Raw genomic sequence first — 20,199 nt, forward strand, 5'->3', positions numbered from 1 at the left:
TGATATGTGAGTAAAAGAACAAGAGGGGTTGTTGTTATCTACCTCACTGCTCAGATGAAATCTAGACTTTTGGAAGTTTAAGATACTTTCCCCACCTGTGCACCAATTAAATGTCAGATCTGGGGCCTGATTTCAGCCCCTTTATGCCCAAATATACGTTCATTGAACTTTGACCTGTGATAGTGCACTACACAGGAAGAGTGAACCTTTGTTCATCACCTATCACATTTGCCAATCAGGAATGGCTAACAGTCATCCTGCTGAGGTATCCAGCTCATACAGAGCTGGTGCAATAGGAATGAATACAATCCACCAGTAATGAATACAATCCTCCAACCAATGAGGCCTTTCAGTCCCCTTCCTGTGTGCTCAGCTCACTGCAAGGTGCCGTGAGCAAGAGAAAGAGGAGGATGAACACCCTATGCCCTCAAAAAAAACTTACACAGTGACAGGGTTTAAATTGTAGAGGTTGGATTCATAGGCTGGAATGGGGTCAAAGCTGTAAAGCCAGGAGTTTGGGGGACTAGGTCTATTGAACTCTAGGATCAGTGCACTTGCTCTTGACACCAGGTAAGGCTGTCTCCAAGGAATGGCACTTTGCAGTCTACAGTGTTTTTCAGACAAGGAAACTGAAGCTAAGTGAGGCAAAGTCACTCAGCATGTGACAGAGCAGTGGGGCCTCCAAGAGCAGATGCTGTTTCCTCTCTCTCTGAACCTTTCTGCTGAACTCATTTCCCCAGTGAAGGTCTAGATAGAGAAAGTACTCCTGCCAAGTGTCATGAGAATAAAAATGATGACTTCCTGCTACTCATGCCCAACCAAGAAGGACATCCACTCTCTGCTGCCCAGCCTCAGCCACCTCAGCTACCCTCCAAATAAACAGCTCTACTTACATATTCTTTAATGTCCTTTGATTTGACAGCCTTGTAGGAGTAATATGCAGGATACAGGGTGCCAAATATAAGCCTAGAAGGAAAAGAGGAAAAAGAAGAAATATGATTTTTTCATTCAGGCTGTTTGATGGAAAATATCCTCTGTTATTGATGACAAGGAGCAGTTCTCTCCACCAGGGAAAATGCTTCTGTGGGGGTCTGCCCCACAGATTGAATGAATGCCCTTAAGGCTTCCTACTCCTATCTGGCTTATCTTTGGGACCTTCCATCTCTTGGTATGGCTCATATCTGCTCTCTTTAATCCATGATTTAGCAACCTGAAGGGTGGTTTGGGACAATGGAAGGCAAAACTAGAAGTGTACAACCCAGCTGAGTAACCCCTGAAAGTAGAGTTGAACTCTTCTTAATCCTTACCTCTACAAAGCCCACCCACTCAGACTTGACTTCATCATCCTAAAAAGATACACAGGGTCCGCAAATAAGATGACTACATGGTATAGCTCTGCCTGCCCTTATTCTTTCCACACCTTCCTTTGCCCAGGCTGGAATCTTCCCTTCCTCCTTTGTTTGGTTGATATCTGTCCATGCATCAGATCCCAACTCCTACATAAGTTCTTCACACAAGCTTTCTCCTCGACTTCCTAGAACTCGTCAAATCTCCCCATGACACTCTCATTGCATGGCATACCAGAGTATTCTTTCACAACTGTGTCATGTTTGGATTAACAGCTTTTTCCTAACAGACTTTAAGTTTGGAGAATATCTGTTCATCTTTGTGCTCCCAGAACCTACCAAAGGATAGGCTATCAATAGGTATTTGTGAATGAATGAACAGACAAAAGAAGGCACTGTCAGACCTAGAAGGCTTAATACCTTCCCACTCCCAGTGATAATGTCAGGTCACATCAGGTTCAGACCACTTTGGTCCAGGGCCCATAGGAGCTCAAATCTTTTGAGACAGCCCATGCCAAGAACCTGCCTGGTGAGGGTTGGGGGGGGGGCAGTTGTAGCTGAGGAGGCAGGAGGGAAGGGATGATAGGGGAAAAACAAAGGAGGAAGCATCAATACTGGCTAAGAAATGTACTCATTACCTTGCTTATGTAACTGTAACCCCTCTGTACAGTATTTTCACAATAAAAAACTCAATTAAAAAAAAAAGAACCTGCCTGGTTAGAAAAGATAGCAGACTAAGCCCATATAAAGGATGTGTAAAGGCTCACACCTGAAATCTTAGCTGTGTGGGATGCTTTTGGGAGGATACTGCTTTGAGGACAGCTAAGGCAGAAAAATTCAAAAGACCTCTTTTTAATGTAGAGCAGGACACGTTTGTTACTCCAGTTATGACAGGAAACCCAAACACAGGCAGACAAGACACTATCTCAAAGACAGTCTTGGAGGCATGGTTTAGTAGTAAAAGCACCTGCCTAGCAGCTGAGTTCAAACCCACCAGTACCACAAAAAGAAGAGAAAAGAAGAATAAATAAAAGATGACACATTGAAGCTAAGACCTATCAGGCATTCACAGGTCACACAAGGAACTCCCAGGTCAGAGGCAAGCAGCCAAGCAGGGGACAGCTTCACTATAAGTATTGTCAAACTCCTGACTTACACAGGCCTTGAATTAAGTGCTTAGCAGGCTTTGCCCCACTTAGACTACCCTGACCAATGCTAATAGGGACCCAGTGCTCAGGTCAGAACCATTAAAATAGGAGCTGGAAAAAAAAAAGAAAGAAAAATCCAGGAGCTGAATCCCACCTGGTCTCCTCAAAGTCTGGCTTCCTCTTCATTGTCTACTACCTTGGAGAGCAAGACCCACCTCCAGCAAGGCTAAGATTATTAGCTTTAAGAACAATATAAGCCAGCAGAGGGGACAAGGGAGAGAAAACTTAATAAAGAGAAAGCCAGGTATTGGTGGCTTACTCTTATAATTCTAGCTACTCAAGAGGCTGAGATCTGAGAATCATGGTTCAAATCCAGCCAGAGCAGAAAAGCCCATGAGACGAATTAACTAGCAAAAAGCCAAAATTGGAGGTGTGGCTTATGTAATACAGTGACAGCTTAAGTCTGTTACTGAGTTCAAGCCCCAAGACAAAAACAAAAAGAACAGAAGGCAAGCCAAGAGATATGTGATGTGAAGATGTTCACAAGGGTTCAGTCATAGGCTACCCTGGTAAGGGAAGTTTCCTTAGCTTTCCACTGGCTCTTGGCCTGCCCCATTCCTGAACATTCTCAGATACCAAGGGAGTCTTCCTTTCTGGGGAAAGCCCTTCCTGTCCTTGCCACCCTCCTTAAGATTAGGTTCCTTTCCCTGTTCTACCTTGCCATGGTTGCCTGAACTTTCCTTTCTTAGAGGCCCTTATCTGTAACACTTGGGACAGTTTGTTCAGTCTCTCCCCCACAAGATGCTAAGTTCTACAAAGCCAGGTCTGGAGTCCATCTCATTTATAACTAAATTCCTGATTCCTAGCACAGTAGGAAGTGCCTAATAAGTACATGTTCACAGAATGAAGTTTCAGAGAGTACAGACATTAAAGTCAGCACCATCTAGGGGACACTTGCAACCTTGGGACAGACGTCTGGTCAGCAAGCAGACTGCAGACAGCACCAGGCTGAATCAGCAAAGCCTCAGGCATATTGCCATGGACTCCAGGGAAATAAATATGCCACACTTTGGGCACAGGTGCTTTAGCTATTCCCCATGTCTGCCACGCTGGTTTCTGGGCCCTGGCAAGAGGCAGCATATAAACTGGGCCCACTGTAAGAAAGATCCAGAGTTAATTAATCAGCACCTCTGCTAACACAATGAGCTGTGGCATCCTGAGTGGTCACAGTGCTAGGAAGGCTCAGGGCACCTAAACAGAGCAGCTTGAGCTTAGTCTGCTAAACTCTTCTGACACCAACTGGCTGCCAGCATCCCTTGCCTGGATTCCATGTGACAACACAGATTCCCCACACAGACAAATGTGCCTTTCTGTCTCCAGTAGTTCACTTCTTCAGCAAAGGAGATAGAATTAAAATGACCAGTTCTTAATTTACTTGGCAGAAAAGAAATAATGATGGAAGTAGACCCCAAGCCATCAGGGTCTGGTACTTAAAGAGTCTGCTCAAAGCTGATGAAGGGATGATCTTGGGACAGAATCTGGGACCTTCTAAATGCCAGGCAAGGGTTCTTCCACTGAACTCCATCCCCACCCAGCCCCTTCTGTCTGTTCAGATTCAGTACCCCTCCCAAGGAGAGGCATTCTTCACCAGCCCCAACAGCCTCACAGCCACCCTTCCCCAGCTTCAGATCACAGAACTGGCAGCTGTCCCTGCATAAGTCAGCTGGCTAGCAATCTGCAGTGTATTAGTTGCTCTTACCACTGTCTGAAGCTTAGTGTATGATCTCCTTCCCAATCCCACCAAAAAAAAAAAAAAAAGTGTTTCCCTTGATAAAGCTTCACTAATCTTTCAAGACCTACCACAGATAAGTCATTTGTTCTGTTAAGTATTTGGTCACTATTCCTTCAGAAGTTTCTGGACACTCTTCAAGTCTATGACACTCTCACATACCATCAATAATAAAATACTTAAGATAGCATTAGATTATGGAGTGTTCCTTCATACAATGCCCAGGTCTGCAGGCAGGCACACTGTTGATTAATCTGCTCACATCCACATGGGATAAGAATTCTTATCACCCTGCTTTACAGTCAGAGACACTGTGGATTATCAGCATCACTCATTTAACCCAAGGGGATACCACGGCTGGAGCAGAGCTGGGATATGGATCCCACAGCCTGCCTTCTTTCTCTACCCACCCCACCCTTGAGGCTGGCTGTACTCTCTCCCCATTCTGACCACACAGTTTTGGGTGATAGAACAGCCTCTGCCCAAGTGCATGCTTCAGAGATGTTTGTTGATGGCCTGTATGTGATCAAGCAATTGCAATCTCTCTCCAAGGAAATTAACCTTTCTGGACTCTCATCACTCTCTACAAGGCCAAGAGAGTAAGTAGTAAGATATGAAGACAGCCTAAAGCTCTCTCGAAGTGCTCAACGTTGCTCAAGCACCGGCAAGAAGGAAGCTGAGTGGCATCTTCTAGGCAGAAGCCTGGGCTCTGGGCTTACCCATAAATGGACACCACAGCCTCAATTCTGCAGTCACCCTCTCTTCTCCACACAGGAGAGGTTACAGGAAGCCCCTACTCCTAGTTTACTGACTCCATTAAACTGCCTGCCTTGGTTTTCCTAACTCTACCCTTGGCTCCTCCTCTGGCTCATCCAGGTTGCTTCCTACCCCTTTGACTGCTTCTACAGCTGCCACACACAGATGGGATTGTCTGGGTGACATGACTATTCCCAGTGGGGATGATTTAGTTTACTAGGGACTGTGTCTGGAGATACTCGATTATCACAACTGAGAAGGAGCTACTGGCATCTAGTGGGTAGAGAACTACTGGACCATTTCTGGACCTTAGGCTATGGACTCTTCACCTGACCATCCCAACAATTTAAAAAATGTCCAGTGTTCTAGGAATGAGAGTAAATACTCAGGAGGGGATGCCTCAAGATGGTAAAGACCATGCAGCTTGCTTTATTGCCCAGTGTAAGGGAAACACAACTCTGAGGCAACTTCCTAGAGCTCTATCCAACAGAAGACAGAACTGACCCTAACTATTGCCAAGGAGGAGAGTGAGTCATTCCCAGCCACTGCTGGCCTGGGAGCCCTGGCATCACAGTTGCTTGCTGTGGCCAAGATTCTACAAACTGTGAAACTAATCAATATTTTCCAAGTCGTCTCAGGTACCCTAGAGTGAAATCAACATTTCTCAGCCACAGATTATGTTGAAAACTTAAAACTCTGTGATTTTTCCCCTAAAATTAAAACATGAAATATAAGCAAAATAAGCCTATTTATGCACTTGTTCATACTATCATAAAACAAAATGCACTAAGAAATTATACACTACATAAGGGCTTTGGAATATTCAATTTGTGTATATATATGTATGTGTATATATGCATATATATATGCTATATTCCCTAATTCTTTAAAAATGGTGTGCCAAACCCATGAAATAAATTTCCACAAAGGGTCTTCTAGTTTATGGAGCCATATTGTTTAAATGGAACATTAAAATGTATTACAATTTACACTAATTATATTTTGTATGCATCCCGCTATAGCTGAGATGACAGGTGTGCACCACTACACATAGCTTCTTCTGTTAAGATGGAGTCTCACAAAATTTTTTGCCTAGATTGCCCTGGAACTGTGGTCCTTCCAATCTCAGTCTCCCATAACAGGCATGGGCCACTACACTCAGCTACTGGTTAGAAAGGGGACCCAAAAACTTTGTCCTTAGGCTGGCCTCAAATCATGATCCTTCTGATTGCTGCTTCCCTAGTAGCTAGGATTACAAGAATGAGCCATTGTACCCAACTTCATTACATGAATACTACTTTATCCATGATCCATGATTTATTTACCTATTCTGTTGATAGATGTTTATGTTCCTCCCACTTTTTCCTTGTTATAAACAAGGCTGTGACAAACATTTTATTTCTTTTTTTTTATTATTATTATACTGGTAGTAAGGCATAAACTCAGGTCCTGAATGCTGTCCCTCTACTTGAGCCACAGCTCTACTTCTGGCTTTTTGGTGGTTAATTGGAAATATGAGAGCTTCAAGGACTTTCCTGCCCAGGCTGGCTTCAATGGTGATCTTCAGATCTCAAACTCCTGAGTAGTTAGAATTAAAGGCATGAGCTGCTGGTTCTCATCTTTATTTCGTGTGTGTGTGTGTGTGTGTGTGTGTGTGTGTGCGTGCGCGCGCGCACGTGTGTTTGTCCGCGTATACACACACACACACACACACACACACACGCATGCACATACATGAGCATGATTGCTTTTAAGACAGGGTCTTACTATACAGCGCAAGCTATCTTACACTGTCCAAAGGCTTAGAGTAATAGATGTGCACCACAATGCTTGGTTCTGAATATTCTTGTATACATCTCCTTGTGCACCTCTGAGACCTTCTTTGAGGAATTGCTAGTGAATTCTTTGTCATTGTAATGTATTTCTGAGTGAAATAACGTGAAAGGATAACATTTTTATTTTGGCTCATAATTTTAGAGATTTTCGTCCAAAATCTGTTTGTTCCATTGTTGTGGGCCTGTGATGAAGATAAACATCATGGTGGCAAGACTATAAGGATAAACAAAGTTGGTCATCTCATAGTAAGCAAGAAGTAGGGTGCTAGAGGGGATCCCAGGACAAAGGCATGCCCTCACTAGGGTACTTTGAAAAGTTTCCATCACTTTCCAAATAATACCATCAAATTGTGAATTTATCATGGGAGTAATCTACTGATTAGGTCAAAGCTTGCATGATCCATTAACCTCATGATTAGATCCACCTAGCCTGGGACTGAGTTTTCCATATAGGAGCTTTTGGGGAGACACTTCATATCAAAGCCTTAACAGGCATAGACAGTGTGTGGGAACTGATGAGCCATACCCACTGCATCTTCTTACCAGGTAATGAAACTGATTTGGCAGACTTTCACCAGTTTATACTTCTTCCTGCAAGTGTAAGAGTTCTAATAGCTCACATTTTGTCAAACTGATACTGTCTTCAAATTTTTGCCAGTCTGATGGGTATGAAACAGAATCCTCATTTGCATTTCCTGTATTAAAAGTGAAGTTGATGGATTGGTTTCTTTTTTTGGGGGGGGTCCGGTTGTGGGGCCTGAACTTTGGGCCTGGGTGCTGTCCCTCAGCTCTTCAGCTCAAGGCTAGCACTCTACCACTTGAGCCACAGCGCCACTTCCGGCTTTTTTTTTTCTGCTTATGTGTTGCTGAGGAATTGAACCCAGGGCCTTAAGCATGCAAAGCAAGCGCTCTACCACTGAGCTACCTTCCCAGCCCATGCATTGGTTTCTTGCACCATTATTTACCATAGCTTAGGTATGGAACCAACCCAGATACACCTCAGTAGATGAATGGATCAAGAAAATGTGATACACACACACACACACACACACACACACACACACACACTGGAATTCTATGCCTCCATCAGAACGAATGACATCACCACATTTGTTAGGAAATAGAAAGACTTGGAAAAAATTGTATTAAGTGAAGTAAGCCAGGCCCCCCAAAAAACAGGTCCTATGGTTTCCCTTATTTGCAATAACTAGTATATGTCTGGGACAAACAGAAAAGGTCAAAAGCTACGTACATATGACCAGATAAGATGATGGGACACAAGTGGTTTTTTCTTTCTTGCTATTGTTCCTAACATATTTATAATGTACCGTGTGATTTTTTTTTTGTTTCTTTGTATGTTCTTCCCCCATGGCATAACTCCTGTTCACTGTATTTGATGTCAGTGCCCTGAATCTTGTATATACACTTCTCTAGCTTGAGGAGGGGAAGGGAAAAAACGAAAGTCTTAAATAGGGATACAGGTTGATCCATTGTAACAATGAGATGTATAAGACACTATGTTGAAAATGAACTTTACAATTCAGGCAGGGAGGAGAGGAAAGGAGGGGGTAATAGTTGTGGAGGTGGGAGGGAAGGGATGGTAGGGGAAAAACAAAGAAGGTAACAATGTTTGATAAGAAACGTACTCATTACCTTGCTCATGTAACTGTAACCCCTCTGTACAGTATTTTTATAATAAAAATCATATTTTTAAAAAAGTTAAGTTGAACAACTTTTTATGTGTACTGGCCATTTCTGAGCTGCTTAGTTTACCTTTCATATCCTCTTCATTATGTTATCATTTTTGTATTGATTTTTAGGAATTTTTCATGAATTCTGGGTATAATTCTTTGACATTAAGCAGTGCAAATATCTTCTCCCAAAATAGCCCTTTTAATTGGTTTATGGTGTTTTGTTTGTTTGTTTTTGTCAGTTGTGGGTCTTGAACTCAGGGCTGGGGTGCTGTCCCTGAGCTCTTTTGCTCAAGGCTAGCACTCTACCACTTTGAGCCACTGTGTCATCACTTCTGGTTTTTGAGTGGAGATAAAGGGTCTCACAGGGACTTTTCTGCTTGGGCTGACTTCGAACCGTGATCCTCAGATTTCAGCCTCCTGAGTAACTAGGACTATAGATGTGAGCCACCAGCACCTGTGGTGTCTTTTGTTATAAATTTTATATGAACAAATACATTGATTTTTGATAGCTTATTTACTTATTTATGTGCCTGCAATGAGGCTTAACTCAGAGCCTCGGTGCTGTCCCTTTGAGAGTTGGTGCTCTGCTACTTGAGCCACAGCTCCACTTCTAGCTTTTTGCTGGTTAATTGGAGATTAAGAGTCTCTTGGACTTTTCTGCCTGGGCTAGCTTTTACTTTTTCAGTGCTAGATTTTAATTTATCTGGAATTTATCTTTACATATGGTATGAGTTAGGGATTCAATTTTATTCTGTTCTGTGTGTATATAATTATACTAGGTACATCTACTGAATCCTTTCCTACTAGTGTGGGGTTCTGTGTAAAGTTTCTGACATGTTAAGTATCATTTTCAGCTCTTTATTCCACTGATGCACTGTCTAATCACATATTTCCATCATATTATCTTAATAACAACCATGGTATTTCTAATTAATGCTTTATAATAAATCCTGGTAGTGGGCTGGGAAGGTAGCTCAGTGGTAGAGCGCTTGCCTTGCATTCATGAGGCCCTGGGTTCGATTCCTCAGCACCACATAAGCAGAAAAAAAATCCGGAAGTGGCACTGTGGCTCAAGTGGTAGAGCACTAGCCTTGAGCTGAAGAGCTGAGGGACAGTGCCCAGGCCCAGAGTTCAGGCCCTACGACTGGACCCCCCCCCCAAAAAAAAAAAATAAATCCTGGTAGTCTTAAAATTCTGTTGGGTATTCTTGGTCTTTGATTTTTGTTTTTTGGTCGGATGTGGGGCTTGAACTCTGGGCATGGGCACTGTCCCTGAGCTCTTCAGCTCAGGCTAGCACTCTACCACATTGAGCTATAGTTCCACTTCCAGTTTTCTGTTGGCTAACTGGAGTAAGAGTCTCATGGATTTTCCTGCCCAAGCTGGCTTTGAACCGTGATCCTCAGATCTCAGCCTCCTGAGTAGCTAGGATTATAGGCATGAGTCACTAGTGCCCAGATGGTGTTTTTATTTGTGTGGGGGTGAGGGGTGGCAGGGGGAGGGTTTGGTCATGGAGCCTGAACTCTGGGCCTAGGTGCTGTCCCTCAGCTCTTCAGCTCAAGGCTAGCGCTCTACCACTTGAGCCACAGCGCCATTTCCAGCTTTTTCTACTTATGTGGTACTAAGGAACTGAGGGCCTCAAGCATATAAGGCAAGCATTCTACTACTGAGCCACCTTCCCAGCCCACGGTCTTTGGTTTTTAAAGTAAGTTTCATGACAATGTATCAAATTTCATGAAAAATCTTGTTTGGGTTTTGGTTGGAATTCAACTGAGTTCATAGAATTTACTTAGAAGAAGTCACTCTCTTTATGTTAGATTTGCTCTTTATGAACATGGTCTCTTCAATTTCTTCATGTCTTTTAGAGTGCCTTTTCATGGTATATTGTAAATTTCTCCATAAGAATCCTGCATATTTTATCTTATTCATGGCACCTCATGTTTTCTTTCTTTTTTAAAATATATTTTTATTTCTTTTTAATTTTTTTCTTGTTATCATAAAGGTGAGGTACAGAGAGTTAACAATTACCTAAATCAGATAATGAGTACATTTCTTTTTGGACAATTTCACTCTCTCCCAGTTCCTTCATGTTTCTTTGCTGGTATTTTGAGTTTTAAATTTAAATTTTCTAATTATTAATGGTTTAAAAGAATGCTATTATCCAGGCTAATTACAGAACCATTCATTTTGTTGTATGTAATAAAAACATTCAGAGCCTCAAATGTATCACAGCAAGTGAAAAGCAAACTCTAAAGGCAACTTCTGGTATGATTCCATTTAAACTATTCTGAAAAAAAGGAACTACATAGGAATAAAAACTATTGGTTGCCAGGGCCAGAAGTGGCCGAAGGGACTGAATACAAAGAATGTAGAGAATGCTAGAGTATCACTGTACTTCCATTGTGGTGGTGGTTATAAGAACCACATGCATTTGTCAAAACTTAAAATTTGGGGTTGGAAGTGTAGCTCAGTTGGGAAAGCACCAGACAATAAGTGAAAGCTCAGGTACTGAGTTTGAGTCTCAGTTTCAGATAAAAAATTTAAAAAAAATTAAAAAACAGAATTTAAATGTACTCAACAAACTCACTGTGAAAAGCATGAATTTTAGTAATTCTACCTCAATAAACCAGGCTTTTAAAACCACTAAAGCAGTTCGATGCCAGTAGCTCATGCTTACAATCTTACTCGGGCAGGTGAGATTTGAGAATCATACTTTGGAGCCACCCTGGACAGACAAATTCTCAAATTTTTTACCTTTGATTAACCAGAAAGAAAAAAAAATGAACTGAAAGTGTGGCTCAAGTGATAGAGAATCAGGCATAAACATCAAGCCAAGCAAGAGCAAAACAGCCAGGCATGGTGACTGTAATCCTAATCACCCAGCAGGCAGAGTTAAGGAGGGTCATGGTTTGGGGCCAGTCTGGACAAAAAGTTAGAGAGGGCCAGGCACCAGTGATTCATGCCTGTAATCCTAGCTACTCAGGAGGCTGAGATCTGAGGATCTCGGTTCAAAGCCAGCCCAGGCAGGAAAGTCCATGAGACTCAGCTCCAATAAACCACTAGAAAACTGGAAGTGACACTGTGGCTCAAGCGGTAGAACACTCGCCTTGAGCTGAAGAGCTGAGGGACAGTGCCCAAGCCCAGAGTTCAAGCCCCACAGCTGACCAAAAAAAAAAGAGAGACTTCCATCTCAATCAATAAAAGCTAGGTTGTAAGGGGCATTCTAGCTATGTGGGAGACATAAATAGGAGGCTCACGGTTCAGTTTGACTCAGGCATAAATATGATATCATCTCCCAAATAACTAAAGCATAAAGAGCTCATAGAGTGGGGCTCAAGTGATAAAGGGCCTGGCAGGCACAAGGCCTTCAGTTCAAACTCTAGGACACCCCCCTCCAAATAATTAAATAAAAAACATGTGGAACATCCCATGCTCTGAAGTGAGATAGGTAGGGGTGTGTGTGTGTGTGTGTGTGTGTGTGTGTGTGTGTGTGTGTGTGTGTGTGTGTGTGTGTGTGTGTGTGTGTGTGTGTGTGTGTGTGTGTGTGTGTGTGTGTGTGTGTGTGTGTGTGTGTCCAAAAATGGATAAAACTAACCTGAAAATCAGGCTCCCCCCTCTGAGACAAACAGCCTATGCTGATGATGGCAGACAGCTGTGGAGTGACAAAACATGGATTCGCAGAAACCATGGTGTGTTTCCAAGGCCCACTGATACTGGGTTAGAAATAAACCTGAGAAACCCTGATCTATTCCATGCTGTCACGCGGCACATCCTCAGTCAAGACGGTTACTCAGAAGCTTACAGCAAGCAGAACTGCCCAGCCTAGGCATTCAGCTCAAGTTCTCAGCCCAGCAAACCACCTAGGCCTTGGTTGCTGTGGGTCCCAACCCTGAGGCTTTTGCCTAGCCATCATAACCTTCTAATAGGCTAGAGAGAGAAAAACAAGAAAACAACAGAACGGGCCCACTGTGCATTTCCCTCCCAAGAGATGATTATATGATTCATAAGTTGCTATTTATTTACTGAGGGTTTTCTATGCATAAGAAACTACACACATGAACATTTTTAACACAAACATCACCATTTTTAACCTTCATAAGAGACAGGTATGATTGTTTTCCTAATAATAAAAGTGACAAAACCAGGATTCAAGTGTAATTAAATAACTGAATTTCACAATTAGAAGAGGAGGCCAGATTTGTATCTAGGTCTGTCTGAGTACACTGTTTCATTTCTTTACTGCTATGATACACTGTTCTCCTGACTCTGCAGTTCCTGGAGATAATCATGAATGAATGAATGAATGAGGACTAGGAGAAAGGGAGAATGTTACCAACTTCCATTAAATGTTCACTAATACAAGCTTCTTTCTCATCTCAAACTTACCTTGGCAAAACAAAAACAAGGCACATTCTTTTTCTCACCTTGGCATGTGATTGTGTCAGTGTGTCTGAACAGTCTTTCTTTTCTCAGTGGTTTCTTTTTTTTGGGGGGGGGGGTCCGGTCGTGGGGCCTGAACTTTGGGCATGGGCACTGTCCCTCAGCTCTTTAGCTCAAGGCTAGCGCTCTACCACTTGAGCCACAGCGCCACTTCCAGCTTTTTTTCTTTTTGCTTATGTGATGCTGGGGAATCGAACCCAGGGCCTCATGCATGCAAGGCAAGCGCTCTACCACTGAGCCACCTTCCCAGCCCCTCCCAGTGGTTTGTTTTTGTTTGTTTGTTTGGTCAATCGTGGGGCTTGAACTCTAGGCCTGGGCACTGTCCCTCAGCTCTTCAGCTCAAGTCTAGCACTCTACCACTTGATATGTAGCACCACTTCTGGTTTTCTGGTGGTTAATTGGAGATAGGTGTCTCATGGCCTTTCCTGCCCAGGCTGGCTTTGAGCTGCGATCCTCAGATTTCAGCCTCCTGAGTAGCTAGGATTGCAAGTGTGAACCACTGGAGCTCAGCTTTTTCCCAGTGTTTTAAGCCTCTGCCTTGTCTACAGGCTTCAGACAATGAACAAATAACTTTTGCTGAGCTAACCTCCCTCCCACATCTCATTTATTTGTTCATTTGATCTGTACCGCATCCCTTTAGATAGCTGAGTTCAGTCTGCCATCTACAAATGAAAAACTGCCTCAGAATAGTTAAGAGATTCATAAGGCCTACCCGCTTATCCAACAAAATTCAAACTCAGGCCATTCCCCAGACCATGCAGTCTCTCTGAACACAAGCAGGGAGCTTCCTTGCTTAATTAGGGCTATGTAGAAAAAGAATTGGATTATGGAAATGCATTCAAATCCAATTTAGAAAAGCACGAAACAGAAAGTGTAATGTATTCAGGAAACCAGTTTCTATAATTTTTTTGTTCATGCTGTTAAATTCTACTATCCAACCCACTCAGATCCTGCTCAAATTTCTATCTGTTTTTGTTTTTAAGTCGACTGTAAAGAGTTTTGTTTTGAAGAAATTCAAGCTTGACTGGGCTTTGCCTTCAGATCTGAGTTTGAATCTGGTTCTATCACTGCCTAGTGAGGGGACTGCTGACATGTTTCTTCACTAGTCTGTATCCGTTTCCTTGAGTGTGGAAGACAGCACACTACTTTCAACAGCTACTGTGGAAATTAAACTAGGAGACTGTCGGTAAAGATTTAACATCCCAAACATACAGCACATGAATGACAATTATTACTTCCCTTCCCTACTATATTTCCCTACAGAAACAGTAACTTCAAAAACATTTTCATTCAATAAGTAAATATTTGTTGAGCACCTACTGTGTGCCCTGGGTCCCCTGGGATGGAAGGCAGCCAGCAAGTGGGGAAGCACATAAATAACCAGTAAACAAACCATCATCATAATGAGCCTTGCTGAGCCTACCTCCTAGCTAGTACTCTATCCCCCTGTCTGAGATCCAGAGACCCAACTTCCCAGTCAGGGAGGTTAAAGGACTATAGTCTTCTGATAGACTTCCTCTAAGGCCCAAGTAAGATATATGTTTGGGTGGGAGGGAATCAGCCAAGGAAGAGGGGATAAGTGTTAGCAGCTGTCTGAACTGGACTTGTAAGGTGTGGGTCAGCAGGTAACTGTGGAGCTTCTGGGGACTTCTTTGCTTAGTTGTCTGTGGTTCCCACATTGAAGGTTTGGGGTCCCAGCCAGCTTTGAGGTCTGTATCACATATATAAGCCTATCTGGGAAAGGATATCAAAACTCTCCAGGCAAGGCTAGGGGAATGGAATAAACCTGTACTGATGTTCACCAGATGCCGCTGATTCCCACAGCAATTGGATGAAGAAGCTACTTTTCCTTTTGTTGTTGTTGGTGGTGATATAGGTCTTGGGGCCTGAAACTCAGTGCCTGGGCGCTTTCCTTGAGCTCTTTTGCTCAAGGCTACCACCCACAGTGCCACTTCTGGTTTTCTGGTGGTTAACTGGAGATAGGAGTCTCACAAACTTTCCTGCCCAGGCTGTCTTTGAACTGTCATCCTCAGATCTCAGCCTCCTGAGTAGGCAGGATTACAGGCATGAGCGACTGGTGTTTGGCATGAAGGAACAACTATTATCTTCTTGTACACAGGAGGGAACTGGCAGGTTACATTAATTCATTCATCTACCCATTCATTCATTCATTCATCCATCCAACAGACATTTAACCAGTGCCTACTTTGCCAGACTCAACACTAAAGGACAGTGCCCAGGCCCTGAGTTCAACCCAAGGACCGGCAAAAAAAAAAAAAAAAGGAAAAAGAAAAGCAAGCTAGAAAACTGCCATGTTCCCTTCAGTGAGCAAAATTAAAATTCTGAAAGACAATCTAGAATGTCTTAATTATGAACAAGTGCAGACAGTTAGCAAACAAACATAGCTCCTCGTTGTTTAAAAATGGTTCTGGCTGGCGGTCCTTCTGAACTTCAGAAGAGCCTGAGGCAGTATGGACTAGTAAGGCAAGAACTTGCCACAGGCAACTCTTTAGCATCTTCCCTGCAGGTGCTGCCGAAGAAGCCTGGCTACTTCCCTGGGAGGATGCCAGCAAATGGGCCCCTCCATTGTGCTGGCTGCACAGGTCCAAGGGCCTCCCTCACCATTACAGTTAACGCCAACCCTGTGTGAAAAGGTGAAACTGCCACGTGGAAAATAATTTTGCTTGGAACTGCTTGGAATATTGCTTAATAGTTAAAAGGTTAAAATATAATGAACAGCTTGCTTTGTTTGGAAAATAAAGATACTCCTCTCAACTGCCACAGAATACTAACAGCTGTGCCATTTGCTTTTTCAGATCTGAAAAGAATGAATAAACTGAGGCCATCATTAAGAAAGAGAGCATATGTGCTGTGTACTGGTGGCTCACGCCTGTAATACTAGCTACTCAGGAGGCTGAGATCTGAGGATTGCAGTTCAAAGCCAGCCAGGGCAGAAAAAAGTCTGTAAGATTCGTATCTCCAACTAACCATCAGAAAACTGGAAGTGGAGCTGTGGCTCAAAGTGGTAGAGAGCTAGCCTTGAGCTGAAGAGCTCAGGACATTACTCAGACCCTGAGTTCAAGATGCATAACCAACAAAAAAGAAAAGAAAAAAGAAGAGAGAGAGAGAGAGAGAAGAAAGAGAGAGAGGGAAGGAGGGAAGGAAGGAGGGAGGGAGGGAGAGAGGGAGGAAGGAAGGAAGGAAGGAAGGAAGGAAGGAAGGAAGGAAGGAAGGAAGGAAGGAAGGAAGGAAGGAAGGAAGGAAGGAAGGAAGGGAGATTCTAACATAGAATATCCAAAAGAGGTGGCTTTGAGGATAGGGATGTAAGAAATGGCATTTGTTCCACTAAGCAGACAATATGTGTTATTTCCATTTGGGAGGTCTAAAAGGCCATGATCATAGGTGGCATAAGAGACAGTCTGAGTGAAGGATGTCCTGTTATTCAGAGACCCAACATCAAGAAGGAAACCCTTACATTCTGAAAAAGGAAATAGTAGCATCAGATAGTAACCAGTGCCAATTACTAAGTGCTCACTACAGCTTTAAGCAGGTAATAGGTAATTCCATGTAGAAAACTGCTAAGAAGTAGACATGATCCTAATTTCCATTTCACAGATCAGTAATGAGAATGACAGAGTTAGATAAAGGGGATATTGTCACACATCAAGTTCCTTACAGGGATGGGACTCTTTTTTTTTTTTTTTTTTTTTTTTTTGCTTTAGAGATTCAAAGCTCTGGTTCTAAATAACAGATGTCTTGATTTTTTAAAATAGGATTTTACTGTGCATCCTGGATGAATTCCAACTCTAAATCCTCCATTATCCTGCCTCCACCTTCTGAGTGCTGGGATTAGAAGGGTGTGGTGATATATGTCACTAACACTCAGGAGGATGAAGCAGAAAGATTGAGGATGAAGAATCAGAGGTCAGTCAGAACTACATAGTGAATTCAAGGCCAGGCTGAATTCACTAACAAAACCAAACAACAACAGAAAAAGAGCTAATATATAAGCCTACTTGCCAAAGTCCATTGAAAGTCTACTATGACTCATGTTCTACAAGGGACCCCACTGATCCTACTATATCACAGCTCTAGTTTTGCCCCTCAGGACCTTCGATGGGAGTATGGGCCATGTGCTGCAGGCCCATTTCACCCAGTGCCTTTGAGAAGGATCTACCTACTCTGCCAATATATCACCCACCTGATCTCACTCCATACACACCACATCCTGAGGCTTTCTCTGTCACAGAGCTGGCCAGCACATATGAAGGGTATACATGGCCACTGTTCTGCCTGGCTATGAAGCCCATGAACCACAAACTACACCTTGGAAGGAGCAATGACATGGAAGACTCTAGAACTCAGGCACCTCAGTGCTGGTCTGTGGTATGCTGACCAGACAGGTTCTTGGATAGGTGCCCAGGAGCCTTTTTCCTATGAAGAAGACTCCAACCAGCACCTATGGGCTATGGTGCTCTACCTCCAGGAGACATGACATGGGAGCCATCACAGGAGTTATTTACCAGTCCTAGGGGAGGAGCAGATTAAGCCCTGGTACCTATAAGACTCTAGAATGCCACATGGCTGGAACTCAGTAACAGCAACCACCCCCAAGACAGATTCTCCCTAGATGTTAGGACAGGGAAGAAAACACATCCAATTTGGATGCTTTTTTGCAGGCCTGGAGAGGGGTGTCATTGTCTCTGTGGAATCATAATAGCATTCTTCTCCCAGACTCATTGATTCTGGATGTATGCCACTGGGGAAGCTTGGGGGAGGAAGAGAGGTTCTGAAATCTAGCCTAAATCCCTCCCAAAATAAAGAGAGAGAACAACCAGCAGGTCCATCCTTCCTCCATACGTATTTGGTTCAAGGAGGATTTGCTATAAAGGGCATAGTTTTGCCAAAACATCAACACCTCCACCTCTCTTTCCACCTGGTCTTTCAAGTAACTTCTGAGCTAGGACACCATGAGAAATACCCCGGGTACGTTACAAAGGTAACCATCATTCTCTGATATTTGAACATTAAGTCATTTAAGAGCTCTTACCTACTAGCAGCATACAGGGAAGAACAAGCCTTTTTTTTTTTTTTTTTAATTTTCAGACTTGACTAGTTAGATTGTTGGACACAGTGAATTCAAGAAATAGGCGGGGTTTAGAAGGCAGAGTGCTTGCTAACGCTGCCTTACTAAGCCAAGGGTGAAGACCCTGGGTCTGTGGGCATAGAAGGGGAACTGTGGCCCAGGACCAAGACAGTACAGGTCAGGAACCCTAGTTCTAGGCTTAGTACTGATCCTGAGTGGCTAGGTGATCTTGGGCCATCATACCCTTTCTTCAGAGCTCAGCTTTCTCATTTGACTTCACTCGTTTGACTTAATGCCATTACAAGTATAACATTCCTAATCTGAAATTTTTAAATGTTCTGAAATCTGTAACTTTTGTTTTTTGTTGGTCATGGGGCTTGAACTCTAGGCCCAAGTGCTGACCCTTAGCTCTTAAAGTGCTCAAGGCAAGCTCTCTACTATTTGAGCCACAGTGCCATTTCCAGTTTTCTGGTGGTTAATTAGAGATAAGAGTCTCACCGACTTTCCTGCCCAGGCTGGCTTTTGAAATGCGATCCTCAGATCTCAGCTTCCTGAGTAGCTAGGATTACAGGTGTGAGCCACTGGAGCCCAGCTTAAATCTGTAAATTTTTTTTTTTTTTTTGGTCTGGTCGTGGGGCCTGAACTCTGGGCCTGGGCGCTGTCCCTCAGCTCTTCAGCTCAAGGCTAGCGCTCTACCACTCAAGCCACAGCGCCACTTCCGGCTTTTTTCTTTTTGCTTATGTGGTGCTGAGGAATTGAACCCAGGGCCTCATGCATGCACGGCAAGTGCTTTACCACTGAGCCACCTTCCCAGCCCAAAAATCTGTAACTTTTTGAGCACACTAATGCCCCAAGTGGAAAATTCCACAGCCAATCCATTAATGGGTCACAGTCAAAATTCAGGAGTCCTAACAGTTGGGTGCTGCTGGCTAATACCCATCATCTTAGCTACTTAAGGAGGCTGAGCTCTGAGGATCCTAGTTTGAAACCAGCCTGGGAAAAAAGGTCCATGAGACTCTTATCTCTAATTAACCAGAAAAAAGCTGGAAGTAGAGCTGTGGCTCCAGTGGTAAAGTAACAGCCTTGAGTGAGAAAGCTAAAAGAAAGTGTTAAACCCTGGTTTCAAGTCCCAGTACACACACACACACACACCACCACCACCACCACCACCACACAAATGCAGGTGTCTAAAAAGAGATTGTAGAAAAATTACCTTAAGGCTATTATATGAATCATAAATGAATTTTATGTTTAGACTTGTGTCCCATCCCTGAAATACCTGTGAATAGTGTAATTTTTTTTTAATCCTAAAACTGAAACACCTTGTCCCAAGTACTTCAGACATGGGATACTTAACCTATGGATATTCAGCACTATGCCGCTGCTGCTGCCGCACCACAGAGCCATGGAGGACAGTATTGTGCTGAGTTCTTTCCCCTAGTTCAGGCATCCTGAACTCTCATTTCTTCCACTGACTCACAGCTACCCTGGTCTCTGCTCAGCTGCTTCCACAGTCTACTGACATGAACTGCAGATACCCCTCTCTGCATCCTGAGATAGTGTGAGGATGGTGGCAAGCATCAAACAAAGGAGAGGAGAGGCAAAGCTTGCTATGTGGCCACAAATCATGAGCTGTCATCCTTGGCCCATGGTACATTCCTGGAAATTGCAGCAGGAAATAAAGTGGTCAAAAGGGAATCATTTTTTCCCCACATCCCTTTGTCACCAGTGGATGGAATTCTGGGTCAGCAAGGCAGAGTGCTGACAGAGCTTTTCCTCTGGATGGTGAAAAACAAAGAGTGGATAGCCTGGGGAGGAAAACAGGAAGGTACGTGTGTGTTTTAGTCTCTGTGGCTGTGTAGAGGAACAAGCAATGAAGCAAAGCTGTGGAAAGGAGAACTGACCGATCCTTCTTCATAGAGCAATTCTGCTACTCAAAAACCTACTCTCTAATTCCTACACAAAGATGTCCAAATGGCTTGTACTGCCTCCCATATTTAGCTATGTCTGCCCCACCAATATCATGTGCCATCCACTAACTCACCCATCCGTATATGCATTTCTGCCAACTGTGCTCAGCCACTGTTCTCTGAGCCTGGAGTGCTCCT

The 20,199-nt window shown here is 43.4% G+C and overlaps 1 protein-coding gene and 1 non-coding gene across 3 annotated transcripts in view; both read right to left on the reverse strand.

Annotated features, from left to right (window-relative positions):
- Window positions 1-20,199, reverse strand: part of Reep1 (receptor accessory protein 1) — a 109,328-nt gene that overhangs the window by 53,406 nt on the left and 35,723 nt on the right. For both annotated transcript variants that reach the window (XM_042690455.1, XM_042690456.1), the window contains exon 2: window positions 894-966. In XM_042690455.1, coding sequence (XP_042546389.1) covers window positions 894-966 — 73 coding nt within the window. The remainder of the gene's footprint in view (window positions 1-893; window positions 967-20,199) is intronic.
- Trnaa-ugc lies at window positions 13,180-13,249 on the reverse strand. Its single transcript has one exon. It is a non-coding gene; the product is annotated as a tRNA-Ala (tRNA).

This window comes from Dipodomys spectabilis, unplaced genomic scaffold (assembly GCF_019054845.1).
Source record: "Dipodomys spectabilis isolate Male_0828 unplaced genomic scaffold, ASM1905484v1 ptg000137l, whole genome shotgun sequence".
In the NCBI taxonomy this organism is placed as follows: Eukaryota; Metazoa; Chordata; class Mammalia; order Rodentia; family Heteromyidae; genus Dipodomys; species Dipodomys spectabilis.